Source organism: Penicillium vulpinum (genome assembly GCF_028829585.1).
Source record: "Penicillium vulpinum strain IBT 29486 chromosome Unknown utg000003l_segment0_segment0, whole genome shotgun sequence".
Classification (NCBI taxonomy): domain Eukaryota; kingdom Fungi; phylum Ascomycota; class Eurotiomycetes; order Eurotiales; family Aspergillaceae; genus Penicillium; species Penicillium vulpinum.
The window spans coordinates 3,371,960-3,385,729 of record NW_026643243.1 but is presented as its reverse complement, the minus strand read 5'-3'; the positions used below and the strand labels follow the sequence as shown (position 1 = coordinate 3,385,729).

General features: G+C 48.1%; 7 protein-coding genes across 7 annotated transcripts; 5 read left to right on the top strand and 2 right to left on the bottom strand.

Moving 5' to 3' along the window:
- Positions 1-378: 378 nt before the first annotated feature.
- N7479_006331 (nucleoside transmembrane transporter FUN26) lies at positions 379-1,839 on the top strand (the record flags this gene model as incomplete). Its single annotated transcript, XM_057254025.1, has 2 exons — positions 379-551; positions 645-1,839. 2 exons carry the CDS (start codon positions 379-381, stop codon positions 1,837-1,839), a joined length of 1,368 nt encoding a protein of 455 aa, XP_057107887.1.
- A 525-nt stretch (positions 1,840-2,364) lies between these two features.
- Positions 2,365-4,235, top strand: N7479_006330 (cytochrome P450; the record flags this gene model as incomplete). The annotated part of the gene is made up of 4 exons (XM_057254024.1): positions 2,365-2,454; positions 2,517-3,632; positions 3,807-3,976; positions 4,067-4,235. The coding sequence occupies 4 exons, from the start codon at positions 2,365-2,367 to the stop codon at positions 4,233-4,235; spliced, it is 1,545 nt and encodes a 514-aa protein (XP_057107886.1).
- Positions 4,236-4,287: 52 nt separating this feature from the next.
- On the bottom strand, positions 4,288-4,557 carry N7479_006329 (uncharacterized protein; the record flags this gene model as incomplete). The annotated part of the gene is made up of 2 exons (XM_057254023.1): positions 4,288-4,473; positions 4,531-4,557. 2 exons carry the CDS (start codon positions 4,555-4,557, stop codon positions 4,288-4,290), a joined length of 213 nt encoding a protein of 70 aa, XP_057107885.1.
- Positions 4,558-4,840: 283 nt separating this feature from the next.
- Positions 4,841-6,869, bottom strand: N7479_006328 (uncharacterized protein; the record flags this gene model as incomplete). The annotated part of the gene is made up of 2 exons (XM_057254022.1): positions 4,841-5,288; positions 5,344-6,869. 2 exons carry the CDS (start codon positions 6,867-6,869, stop codon positions 4,841-4,843), a joined length of 1,974 nt encoding a protein of 657 aa, XP_057107884.1.
- Positions 6,870-8,106: 1,237 nt separating this feature from the next.
- N7479_006327 (MDM34 family protein) lies at positions 8,107-9,850 on the top strand (the record flags this gene model as incomplete). The annotated part of the gene is made up of 2 exons (XM_057254021.1): positions 8,107-8,441; positions 8,503-9,850. The coding sequence occupies 2 exons, from the start codon at positions 8,107-8,109 to the stop codon at positions 9,848-9,850; spliced, it is 1,683 nt and encodes a 560-aa protein (XP_057107883.1).
- Positions 9,851-10,383: 533 nt separating this feature from the next.
- N7479_006326 (CCDC47 family protein) lies at positions 10,384-11,798 on the top strand (the record flags this gene model as incomplete). The annotated part of the gene is made up of 3 exons (XM_057254020.1): positions 10,384-10,438; positions 10,483-11,362; positions 11,423-11,798. 3 exons carry the CDS (start codon positions 10,384-10,386, stop codon positions 11,796-11,798), a joined length of 1,311 nt encoding a protein of 436 aa, XP_057107882.1.
- Positions 11,799-12,210: 412 nt separating this feature from the next.
- N7479_006325 (chitin deacetylase) lies at positions 12,211-13,152 on the top strand (the record flags this gene model as incomplete). The annotated part of the gene is made up of 3 exons (XM_057254019.1): positions 12,211-12,545; positions 12,642-13,006; positions 13,091-13,152. 3 exons carry the CDS (start codon positions 12,211-12,213, stop codon positions 13,150-13,152), a joined length of 762 nt encoding a protein of 253 aa, XP_057107881.1.
- Between the last annotated feature and the right edge of the window lie 618 nt (positions 13,153-13,770).

The following is a 13,770-nucleotide window of genomic DNA, read 5'->3' as shown; positions in this document are numbered from 1 at the left end:
TTTTTAGTTAAGACATAACATTTTCACTATTAGTGCGGGAGTTCAAATCTCCCTTGGGTTAAAAATAAAAGAATCAGAAGGAAGAATTGTTGAACATTCGAAAAGTTGCATAACAACTTTGAATGTACTCTGTACCCAGTAATTACTACAAGCCCTGGAGGGTATGGCGGTTGTACAGAGATCGCCCGCCTGATAGGGTCCCGTGTAGCCTCCGCGCCCGGGCGACATATCTTGCTTAGTAACCAGTCATATGCGCGGGCGCCCTGACTTCAATAGCTCACTCATCAACTAGTCACAGCTCTTTGCTATGAGATAATCCCCTTATTTCTACAGAATCTATTGCTTATCCATAAGAAGTTAGTGTTGGAAAAGACAGCCATGAACCGCATACGTAGTCTCATCGCCCGTCCCGCGGCGTATGAGCGACTACAGGACTCCGCCGCAGACGACGCCGATGAGACAACATATACGCAACGAGCCCAGCAGTCTCCCTTTTCAAGATTACAGTATGGCATATTCTTCCTACTTGGGGTGTCTATGCTGTGGGCCTGGTAAGTGGAACTCAATCATCTCCAAATTGGGACCCGGAGGAACAAGCTATATGCGTTAGGTCAATCATGAAACTAACGTGGAGCACAATCTAGGAACATGTTCCTTGCCGCGGCGCCATATTTCTACAGCCGATTCCAGTCGGATGACTGGACAAGGCTACACTACCAACCATCAATTCAGTCCGTGTCAACCGTCACCAACCTCGGATCCGCCTATGTCCTAGCCAAGCTACAGAAGAACGCCTCCTATCCACGGCGAATAACATTTTCGCTGTTGATGAACTCTGTTGTGTTCACCATTTTGGCCTTCTCCGCAGTTGTTATGACTGATTCCTCGCCGCGGGCATACTTTGGATTCCTGATGGTGATGGTGTGTGCTGCAAGTCTGGCCACTGGTATCAACCAGAATGGCGTCTTTGCATACGTCTCCGGTTTTGGCAGAGAGGAATATACCCAGGCTATTATGAGTGGACAGGGTGTTGCTGGTGTGCTGCCTTGCATTGTTCAGATCTTCTCTGTGCTAGCTGTGCCGCCGAAGGAGGATAGCGTTGGTGGAGACCAAGGTCAAGATCAAGGCCCCAGCATGCCTCAGATAAGTTCGTCGACCTCTGCATTTATTTACTTCCTTACGTCTACGGGAGTTTCGGTCATTGCTCTGCTAGCCTTCCTATATCTTCTTCGACAACAACCTTCTTCGAGGCAAAAGTTGGTAAGAGATGACGATGAGTCTATTGCGGATGACCATGAACATTCCAAGACCGTCAGCCTCTGGACCTTGTTCGTTAAACTGCGATTTCTGGCGTTCGCTGTATTCGTCTGTTTTTTGGTTTCTATGGTGTTCCCAGTCTACACAGCGGAAATAATGTCCGTCAATAACCCTGCCAGCTCACGGATCTACGATCCTAGTGTGTTTATTCCCTTGGCGTTTTTGATTTGGAACCTGGGTGACTTGGCTGGGAGAATGTGTGTGGCCATTCCAGGAGTGTCTTTGGGACAGCATCCTCAAATGGCTGCTATTGTGGCCATTGCCCGTGTAGTTTTCATTCCCATGTACCAGCTCTGCAACGTCAACGGCCAAGGAGCTGCCATCAAGAGTGACATTTTCTATTTCCTTGTACAGTTCTTCTTTGGTGCAACCAATGGGTATCTGGGGACAAGCTGTATGATGGGTGCTGGTCACTGGGTTGTTGCCGATGAAAGGCCAGCTGCTGGTGGATTTATGAGCATGGTTCTTGTTGGTGGACTGGCTGCTGGAAGCTTGTTGAGCTTCTCTGTTGCCAGTGGTTGATTTCGGTGTCTTATAAGTTCTTTTTAACTTGTGTTCATCTAGTAGACTCCCCAATATAATGAATGATGAGCCATAAAAATTCTTCTATTACTTGATCTCACCATGAGTACTCCTTTGTTAGGTGACCCGTCCTTTAATGTGGCCCTGTTTTCTGTTTGAGTAGAAGAAGCCCTAAGTTGACACTTCAAGTCGAAGTTTGCCGGCTGTTACCATCGCATTTTCAATCACTCTTCAACCCCCACAAGTCAATTGGACTCTAACAATCTCCCCCAAACAATCCCTTACTATTTTTCAGCTCCCTGGCAACTCCTACTGTAAGTCTCTTGTCATCCCATCTGCCGTTTGCCCACCCAGGTCCCCTCCTCATTTCTTTCGTCCTTCGCCTCTCTTCCTCCTCTCTTCCCTCCCCCACACAGTTTGCTCTTTCGATTGTTGTATTTTGATTTCTGTCGCTTCAGTTGTCCAGTCAGACTAACCTCCATGGATATCTTTGCTCCTGTATCTTACAGTCGTTAGTTGTTCATGATGGTTTTCGATTTCTTGGCTATGGGCGGCTGGCGCCCTGCCCTAGCTGTCCCCTCATTCTGGAGTCTGCTGAGTGGACTCTTTGCTTTGGTGAGTACTGATATGCAAGAACGTATCTAGGATAGTGTGTCTCATCTCGATCAAAACTACAGCTGTGTGTCTACTATGTTGGCTGGATCATCCACACTCTTTGCTTCCACCCTCTGAGTGGCTACCCTGGACCCAAGTTGGCTGCCATCACTCCTTTGGTTCATCTCATCTGGGACATCCAGGGTAAGCAGCACTCGACCATGAAGCGTCTTCACGACAAGTATGGAGATGTCGTTCGTATTGCCCCAAATGCCCTCGTTTACCGTGCCGCAACCGCCTGGAAAGATATCTACGGTCACCGGAAGAAGGGACACCAGGTCTTCATCAAGGATCCGGCCTTGTATGCACCAACTCCCAACGGCGTGAATGCAATTATCACAGCCAATGAACACGACCATTCCCGCATGCGCCGTTTGCTGACCCATGCCTTCTCCAACAAAGCTCTGGGCGAGCAGGAAGAAATCCTCCAGATGTATGCCGGCATGTTTATCGACAAGCTCAAGGGTCTCATGGGTAACGCTTTGTCCCAGGACATTGATATTACCTGCTGGTTCAACTTCACTACCTTCGACCTCATTGGCGACCTTGCTTTTGGGGAACCCTTCGGCTGCCTGTCAAACAGCAAATATCACTGGTGGGTTCGAATCATTCTGGATGCCGTCAAGGCAAGTGCCTATCTCAAGATCTTTTGGTTTTACCCATTTCTCGTCCCCTTGGTGCAGGTCCTTGTTCCCAAGCACCTTCTCCAGAAACGTCAAGCAAGCTTCGACCTGAGCGTCGAAAAGGTCCGTCGTCGTCTCGCCCTGGGTGCTACTCGCCCTGACTTCACTTCATACATACTTAAGCACTCCAAAGATGGAAAGGGCATGTCGGCTGAGGAGATGGATGCGAACTCCGCAGTGTTCGTCCTAGCTGGCAGCGAGACTACCGCTGCCCTACTCTCCGGTGTGACATACTACCTTCTGCGCTACCGTGACAAGTATGAGCGTCTGATTCAGGAGATTCGTGGTACCTTCGAAAAAGACGCTGATATCAAGCTTTCCGCCCTCGTGGAGCTCCCATACCTCAACTCTGTCCTGACTGAGGCGATGCGCATCTACCCGCCTATTCCTTCGATGCTTCCGCGAGTTGTTCCCGAGGGAGGAGCAATGATCAACGACCGATATGTCCCTGGAAATGTGAGTGCAAAATACTGATCCTGATGCTGGTGCGTGGTGTTTTGTGGTCAATATGCAGGGTGCATGGAGCTCGTTCTAGAAAAGACAGTTCCACCTTCGCTATTCCCATCTCAACACAAAACCCAATCCAATTTCAAAGCATTCTCAATACTAACAACAGTTAAATACAAACAGGTCTCTGTCTCCGTCTCCCTGTTCTCTGCCTTCCATGCCGCCTCGCACTTCAAGAACCCCGAGGCATTCGTTCCAGAGCGCTGGCTGAGTGAGTCTAACGAGTACGTCAACGATAAGAAGGAAGCCTTCCAGCCCTACTCCTACGGCCCGCGCAACTGTCTCGGCCAACAGTAAGTACACGTTTTATTACTATCTACTCACTCTATCCATGTTTTCGCCTGAGCTATACATGACAGTGTTTGCTAACGTTTCATTTACAGCCTTGCCAACGCTGAAATGCGTCTGCTGCTCGCCAAGCTTTTGTGGAATTTCGACCTGGAGCTGCTCCCGGAGTCTCTGCACTGGATTGACCAGAAGTCCTTCTCGCTCTGGAGCCGCCCTGAGTTGAAAGTCAAGCTCTTCCGCGCCGGCGCTAGACCCGCGTTGTAATTTTTTTTCACATTTACGACACGAAGCAATATTGCAACACTTCCTTTTTTTACTACATATCCCGTTGGGACAGATCGTTGTCTCGACTGTGGAAAAGCATGGGGCCGAAAAGCGTTTGTGTTGAAGACTTTGCAATGGCGTTTTCTTTTTTGTCTTGGGGTTGCGGCTGGGCTGTTTGTTTCGTCCTCCCTGGGATCTCGAACATAATATGCAAAAGGTTGGAGAGCTCTGGGTGGACCTTTTGACTAGAATAGAAAAAAAAAACAAATACATACTCATGTCAGAGCATAGTCACTTGGCCGGAAGCCGACAGACAGTTCATGATGGCTGTGGCATGCTCCCGACAAACGATTTAACTTGATCACTCAGGTAGTTTGAAGTAAAAGTAGAGTCATGTGTTCCGCATAAAATGTAGAAAATGAAGATATTGAATATGAAAGTTCCTTATGCTGGCGATCTCTCCAAGGTAGTGGTAATGTACCTTATATTTAAACACCCAGTCCCAAACCTGCAATAAGTAAGCAAATAATACCTCCTAACCATGCAAATTACAAAATCCATATAACTCCCCAGTATGCTGATGCTTTTCGTATACCAAAGGATCATTAGAAAAAGTCTTCTTCACCCAGCCATTGCGAGTCCATCGCATAGGCCACCAAATCCGCGGCGCAACACATGTCTTCATGTCCATGCTCCAGATCGAGAAGTTCGAGAACGGCTTTTAGCCTGCCCTCCAGTGTTTGCTTGAGCCGCGAGATGCCAGCCTGTACGTCCTTGGTCTGTCTCTCCTTAACGAGAGATCCAGCAATGCTTTGGTCTTTCTCTTTGCCTGCTTCCAGTTTCGAAGCCATCTTGTTGGGCGAGCAAGGTGCAAGGGCCTTTCGCTGTGGCTGTGCAGCCGATGTTTCTGGTTTGCGGTTCTTGAAAAGACTCTGAAGCAGGAAAAGTAGCCAGATTAAGTTGGTACGAGGGGAGTACTCTGCCCAGATGCCAGGAATGTCCGCCACCTTTTCTGTTTCTATGGGGCAACCGGTATAGAGTGTTGCGCGCATACTGATTTCCAACGTTAGCAGGCTGCTTAAGAAATGGGCAGACATGGGTAACGTACTATCGGTAGGTGTTTCTTTGCATGATTTCGTCTTCGTCTTGGCCTATAGCATCGAACAATTGCTTCTTGTCAAGGTCTGACGACGCAACCTCAGTGAGACCGGTTGGATCATCGGTTAAGAGTAGGTCTGCCCGAGACAGCGAGTAGTCGATGATAGTGGTTTCAAGGGAGCTGAGTCCAAACCCACTGGATGATGGTTTGCGTGCAATATCGAGTTCTGTGGGGGGTTCCATGCAGTCATCTTCCCGTGTAGAACGTATACAAACATTTCCCAAATGAAGATCTCTATGTTCGAACATAGCATACTCCTCTGCCCGGGCCAGGGCCATGGCAACTCCCCAGAATATATCATAGATCTGGAAAATCGATGACCAAGCGAACTTCTCCAGTTCGCATCCCGCATCATCCATCTCAACAATTGCCCATAGCTGCGTATCCGGGTAAGCTCTTTTGTTGGACGGGTTGGGATTGATGCAGTCGTCTTTGGTCTTCTTGTAGTGGTCCCATGCATTTTGGAAGGACTCTGGGAAACGACCTTGAACAACATGGATCTCTCTGAAACGAGCAAAGCCAGGAATCGGGTCTAGATACTTGAGCATTTTGACCTCAGAGACAATTTCATCAATGGTGGTGAATTTTTTGGATCCGGGACCACTCTTTGCTCGCAGAGGCACGACCTTGAACACTCCATCGCCATATGATTTGAGTTTAGCCAACTTTGATTTTGACACCACTGGCCTACAGGCTTCTTCCCGCAGGTGAAGTTTGTAGACTTCACCGTAGGACCCCTCTGCGAGTTTTGCGACGTCGAACATGTTTGCTGATCGTGAAGCCCATGAGCCGAACTTCTGAATGCCCTGCGCGGCAATTGGAGATAGTGCTTCAGTTAGAATTGCGCCAACATAAGTGCTGGCTTCACTGTCATGAACAACTCCAGATGACCGTCTGGATGCAGGAATCTTCTTCCTTTCTGCTCTCCTTCTGTCACAAGATGCACTTCGCTTTTCTCGATCCTGGCTTATGGACTCTGATGTCGTAGCCGGAGAAGCCGATTTGATTTGAGAAAAATTTTCTAGAGCCTTCGAGCATATTCTGACCTCCACCATCGTTTCGCATTTCTTTAGTTTTGGCTCCGCCTCTAGAGAGGATTCGATCGATGATTGCGTTGTCGGGGTGTCCGAAATGTCCTCTATTGTAGACGGACTTGATTCATCACAAGGGATATTTCCCAACTCTTGCTTCTGCTCACTCTCCATCTTTGGAGGCTCTGCATGGTTGTCTGGTTGAGGGATCGAGTCATCATTGATCGTCACTTGGGCTAGTTTCGCTTGAAGACTTTCCACGGGGTCGACATGTTGGAGTTTGAATCTGATATCTCTAGCCGGGCTTCCGTCAAATACTGCCCTGGGGGCATTGGCTCTGCTTTTTCCGTACACTCTGCGCTGAGCTACCGACTTTGATTTGGATTGTTTGGGCTCCATTGGTGTCGCGTGACTTGAAACTGGCGAGGGTGACCGGGTTGACATCGTCGAAGGAGATTTTTACACCCAGTATATTTATCTGAGTGTGTAATATCTGTGCTAGAGGAGCTGGGATGGTTCTCTTCGACAGAATGAGGTCAAAAAAGACGATCTGGGGCAGAAGTGATGGGTCGTGTTGACGTTTGGCCTAATCGGGATTAGCGCAGGGTTGCTGCGGTGAAGACATTCTGCCTTTCCAAGGTCTCTGGACTTTATATTGTAGAATAGTCGTCGACCGCTCATGCTTCTGTCCTTGACGACTTAAGTTGTAGGTAGTTTGACCTATCACATGTGGAAAGCTATATGCAAGAACAATTCGACGTGTCTTCAGATATTCTTTTTAGATGTATAGGAAGGCGGCAAAAAGCATATACTTTTTACACTGTTACGCCTTTTCTATGTATAATCTTTGACTGTTATATATGGAGTACTTCATTTGATATTGCTTTGGATTATGGATCATCGAATGCATACATATATAAGAAATCTTGGTGCAGTTACACTAAGACAGAAAGATTTGGGATATGTTAAGAGTTCAGTCATGGTATGATCTAGAATATATTTACTCCAGATTTGCCATTTCATACGAGGGATACACTTTTTCATTTCACTGCTCTGATATTATATATATTGAGACAATGGACTTTATCTCGGAAAATTTCCCTTACATCGTACATCGAACGTGGAACTTGGACATTTGAAGATCTACACCCCCGTAGCTGTTTCTACACCTTCGTTCATAAACATATCCCGTGTTTCCCCCCCTTTCTCCAGATTTCGGACAAAAATAGTCATGAAATAGTCGATAGTCCAAGAGGTCTAGGTGTATGCAAGCCGGGTATCCCTGAACGGTGAATGGCCCAATATCATCCACTGTGGACATTCAAGCCGGGGCTGACCGGAAGTGGTTCCTGCAAGTCACATTGTGACGTACTGGCCATATAGTATCGGGTTAAAGGAGATATACAAACATAAAGAAAAGAAAAGAAAAAAAGCCGTTAGAATGATACATCCAATTTTGAAAGAAAAAAGAGTGTTCCAATAAGAAAAAAAAGAAGAAAAACAAAAAGAAAACAAGAAAAAAAGAAAAGTCCTCAAGTGGCCCGGAAGCACGCGCCTCTCGGGTTTGCCATTTTTTTCCTGGTTTTTTCGTTTTCCGCCTCCCGCCTCATCCTCTTACACACACTTCGACTCTCTAATGTCCTTCTAATATCTTTTAATACTATTCTCTCGATGCTTGGGCATGGCGTTCAACTTCAACTGGTCGCCTTTGATGGCGGACGCGAATTTTTACACTCGCGCCCAAGATCTGCTCACTGCCGCCCTTAATAAATCTCCGAAACCCCCCATAATCGTTGACGATATTCACGTCACTGAGTTGAACTTGGGATCCATCCCCCCAGAACTCGAGATTTTGGAAATCGGTGACTTGGCCGAAGATCGATTTCGAGGCATCTTTAAGATGTCCTATACTGGCGATGCCTTTCTCACATTGAAGACCCGAGTCCAGGCGAATCCACTAAATACCTTCCTCCTCACACGACCAACATTCGCCTCGCCGGTACCTCTTGCGGCAGCGTAAGTCTTCAGTTTTACTTGTCTCTCTCGGATATATTTGCTCACACTGTCGCGATTGTAGTACCCCGCTCACCATACCTCTACAAATTACCCTCTCCGACTTCAAACTCTCTGGATTCGTCATACTAGTTTTCTCAAAACAAAAAGGAATTACAGTCGTATTCCGAAATGATCCGCTTGAGTCGCTCAAGGTTTCCTCGACCTTCGATTCGATCCCATTCGTACGCGACTTCCTACAAAAAGAAATCGAGGCTCAACTTCGGATATTGTTCATGGACGAGCTCCCCGCCATCATTCATCGACTGTCACTCCGGTTGTGGGTTCCGGAATATCGCACAGGGGAGGAAATGAACGACGAGACCGATAACACAGCCAAGTCAAGAAGCGAAGGCCCTGGCCAAGATCCTCTGGCTAGCCCGCCACAGGATCCCGTCGACTCCCTCGGAAATGCATTGAATGAGTCTGAAATTGCATCGCTCTCTTTGGATTCATCGGTCGAGACCCACTCCCTCTTTTCACAAAAGAACCTCCTTCGCTTGGCCGCTCTGACAGATTCACAACGTACCCTGTCCTTGTTCACTCCCTCGATCCAGGAAGTGGTGTACCGTGCATGGACCTCTCCCATTGATACCAGTGAATTCCCTTCGAGCGTGATCTCTCCACTGAGCCCGACCCTTTCGCGAACACACTCCCAAATGGGAAGCATGTCTTCGCTTCACGAAACCGCCAGCAATGCCTCCGCCCAAAGTCGACCCTCCATGTCTAGCCACTCATTCAGCACTAGTACCTATGGTCTCAGTCTCGGCGCTGGACGTCATTCCAAAGCCCACGCTCGGAAACGTAAGAAGCGTGTTGTGGATCTGCGTCGCCCCAAGACAACCGATGACGCTATGAGTGTAAGCGATGGGAGCGTCATAACCGAGTCGTCCAGACCCCCGTCTATCGCCTCGGCGCCTCTGCCCATTCTGAACGAACCGTCAGATGACCCAGTCACGCCACCTCTGTCACCCGAAGTCGACTCCCACTTGCCGATTATCCCCGAAAGACATTTTGCTAGCATTTCCCGCCCAACACGTCGGGATGGGGACCTATCATACTCCCATGAGACTATCCGTGGACCCAAAGCACAGGATGTGGAAACCACCCCTCGTGCCACTGTGAATGGTTATCCTCAGGAGAAAGTGGAGCCGGGATCGTCAACCAATCAGCGTCCCCCGTTACCTGCGACCGTTCTTCCGTTCCACAAGGACGAGAAGGCCAACAGCGAAAGCGTCGATTCCGTCCTGGTTGAGAGACTTGCCGGTGAAATCGCTCGTCGGATGCGTGAGGACAAGCTTATGACAAATGCATGCAGTGGTTTCTGGAGCCGCCAGCATGAAGACAGTCCTCCCCCGGCGTATGGCCACTGAGTGCTTGATTTCACCATATCTTTTCTACACTTGAGCAACCCTCAAGCATGACCGTTACGATTTCCCTACTTTTTCTTCATTTTCCTTGCCGTCTTGATCCTTCTCTTGTTCTTCCTTTTTCTTTTGAGCTGGATTGATGTTTCTTTAAAGCGGGATTGTATAAAATTCGGGTCTGTTATGATACAGCTGGCGTTGTGTTTTGTTTGGAGGTTTCATTTTTACATGATACCACACTCATTAGCCTTTTTTTTCTTTTTTCTTTTTTTGTATTTCTTATTTGAGGGTTGGGTTCTGGGTACCTAGACAAGATCGGATGGATATTTGGGGGTTGAATTATATGAGTTTCTCTTTGTTCCTAATTGTTCCCAATTGCTCCAATCACATAAAATCGTCTAAATCTCCGATGCGGGTCAAAAAAGCTGGAGACAGCGCTAGACCCGGGAGGAACTTAGCTCCGCACCGGGCACCGGCCACAGGGCATCTCTCGATTCCTTCCCACTCCTTTCCCTTCCATCCATCATATCAATTCCAATATGGCGGGCATGTTCAAGAACGTGTTTGGCTCCCAAGAGGCTAAGCCCGATGATGGTATGTTAATTGATCTATCTCAATTGCTGAGCTAATTCTGGTAGACTTCGCCGACTTTGTGGAAGCTCCCAACCCGTCGCCTGCGTCTCTCCTCGCCGACACGACCGCCGTCCCAGCTGCCAACACACTGGCTGCCAAGGCAGTTCCCTACACGGCCTGGTATCGGGTATGGGAGAGGACATCCCCTAGCGATTTCAAACAGGAGGCAATGATCATGCCCGTCGTCCTCTTGATTGTCCTCTTCCACCTGTGGGGAACGCGCAAGAACCGACGGAGGGCGAGGGACTGGGCGCAGGCCCATGGACCTTCTCTCCAGAAGGAGTTTGCCGTCGTCGGATTCGATGGGATCGCCCGACCGGCTGCTGCAGAGGGCGAAGCGATCACCGTGGAGCTCGCCAGCCCCGAGTCGCTGCTCAAGGAGAGATCTGCCTCCGAGTTCGCCGTGTATGCGACTGGCCGCCAGAACGTTGCCTTCCTCGATGTCAACATCAAGATGCCCAAGCGATACAACCCCATCACCTTCGTTATGGAATATGTCTTCAGCTTCTTCTTTGAGAGCTGGGAGCCCCCCGTTGAGAAATACGAGGCTCTGCTGTATGCTTTCGATGGCAAGGAGAAGGATCTGGTTCCTGTTCTCGCGAAGGATTCTGCTCCTGTTAAGGTGCCTAGCTCGACCTACGATGGCTTCATCTGGGCTGTTGTTCACAAGAGCCACATGCGCAAGTTCCGCAACGACCGCTACGATGCCTCTATCACTTTCTCCAAGGATAACCCCAAGCTCCCTTCGTGGGTCACCGTAATGACTGAGAGTGCCGAGATTAGCGATACCATCCTCACCCCGGAGTTGATTCAGGCAATTGAGCAGGCCGGTAATGACTTTGAGTACTTGATCGTGACGGACCAGCCCGTCGACAAACCTACCAAGTAAGTAGCTTCAGTTCGCTAACTTGATTAGATTTGTTGCTAATGAATGTGTGTCGCTAGGATTGACGAGACCATCCCTAAGAAGCGCATCCAGCTCTCTGCTAACCTCGCCTCCTCTGCGTCCGGCTATGCCTCCACCCTCCCTTTGTTCAACCAGTTCCTGCGCTTGTCCGACAAGTTGGTTGCATCTGCTCACTTCCGTAGCGAAGTGATGCGAAAGATCCGTAACGTCCGTGAAGAGGAGATCAAGAAGCTGCGCCGTGTTGAGGAGGATGAGAAGGCCGAGGAGCGTCGCATTGCCGCCGAGAAGATCAAGAAGGATGAGCGCGAGCGCATCCTGCGTGGTATGAGTGCCGACGAACAGCGCAAGTTCCTTGACCGTGAGTCTCAGAAGGAACAGAGACGCTTGGCGAAGAAGAGCACCCGGAAGGGCTAGACCGGTGTCTTTGTTCTGGAGGATTCTTATTCTGTCTTCTTGCTTCTTTCTGTGGGAAAGATGCGGGTTGAATGTCTTATCCTGCCCTTTTGATACCTTTTTAATTTGATGTATTCATATTTATTTTGGAAGATATAATATCTACCATGTGAGTGGGCATGCAATTTTCATAACGTTCAGCTGTACTTCGTATTCAATGCAGATCTTATGTTCAGATCATTACATACATATGTATGTGTCGAATTCAAATACCAGGAAGCTGCGAAGCTGCCCAAGTAGGTAGCTTTGCTGTCTCGTACTTGGGCAACCTTGGAACATCTCAACCTCACCCCATAAGATCAACAATCATTATTTTAATATATCCTTATATACACAGTGGAACTCCGTCCTCGTTCACTCATTCATCGCAACAATGCATTTCCTCACTTCTCTAGTTCTACTCACCTCAACCCTATCCCAAGCCGCTCCTACAGGAAACAATCTCAACACCAATACAATAACCAAGGCCATCCGCGCCTCCCCGATACCTGTTGGGACCCTAATCACCCACTGCACCACCCCAGGCACAATCGCCCTCACTTTCGACGATGGTCCATACATCTATACACCTCAGTTGCTAGATAATCTTGCCAAAAACGGGATGAAAGCAACTTTCTTCCTCAATGGCAATAACAGAGGAAGTATCGATGCCTCTTCTCAGATAGTCCAGCGCACCTTTGCAGAAGGACACCAGCTGGGGTCTCATACGTTCGTTAATACCACCCACGCACTCACCACCCTTCTCCCCAGTCCAGCCAGGCCCAATCAGTCCAAGTATGTTACGCTAACCGAATAATCTTGCAGATGGAACCACGCCTCCCTCGACACACTCCCATACGCGGAAATCGTGCAGCAAATGACAAGCCTCGAAGAGTCCTTCAAGCGCATCCTAGGCTTCTTCCCAACCTACATGCGACCCCCCTACCTCGTACAAACGCCCGCCGTCCTAGGCGCCATGGCGGATCTAGGATACCATGTCATTGGGGCCAGTGTTGATACGAAGGACTACGAGAACATTACACCGGATACGAATTGGATTAGTTTTGAGAAGTTCTCGAGGGAGGTTGATGCTGGCGGAACGATTGTGTTGGCGCATGATGTTCATCAGACTACGGTTGAGATTTTGGTGAATAATATGATTGCCGATGTTAAGAGGAGGGGATTAAGAGGTAAGTTTTTTTTTTTTTTTTTTTTTTTTTTCTTTTCTGTTTTGTCGGTGTTTATGGGTTGAAGCTAACGGGTTCGCGGTATAGCTGTTACTGTTGGCGAGTGTCTTGGTGATCCGTCTGAGTATTGGTATCGTGCTGGGAGGTAGATGGTGTATCTGAGTTGGGGGCTGTTCTATTCCCTAATTACCCTGGTTATTATTATTTCTGGGTTATTCTTTTCGGGTTATTATTCTTTTCTTTTTTTTTTGGACTTGGGCCAAGGGATGCCTGTGTATACCCCCAGGTTTCCTTGGAATTAATTTTACTTTATTCTTCACAAATAGGTTCTGAAGACATGCGCGCCTGGCCAATATAATTTTAGGTCATCAACCAGCTATTATGGTGGTCAATTTAGAAGTGGAACTGAGAAGACCTCTCAAACGAATATGCTACCAACAGACATTGTAGAAGAATATTAGATATAACGTCCCTTATATCATATTAAGGCAGATGAATCAGATTACTAGACTACCTCGTCAAGGACAGAGGCCAATTATGCAATCATTCCTGTGAAAATACATATACCCGGTCTTTTGTTGAACAGCGACCCCCAAGGATAGGATAGTCTTCAATTGTGACGAGATAAAATCTATATCCTCTGTAAACAAATTCAGACTAAAATAGGCCGTGGAAATCTGACATACAGAATATCTGGAGTTAATACGATTGGGCTGAAGGTGTTCGTCAGCTGCAGAGTAGATTGCTGGGGTTCCCAGCATTGCATA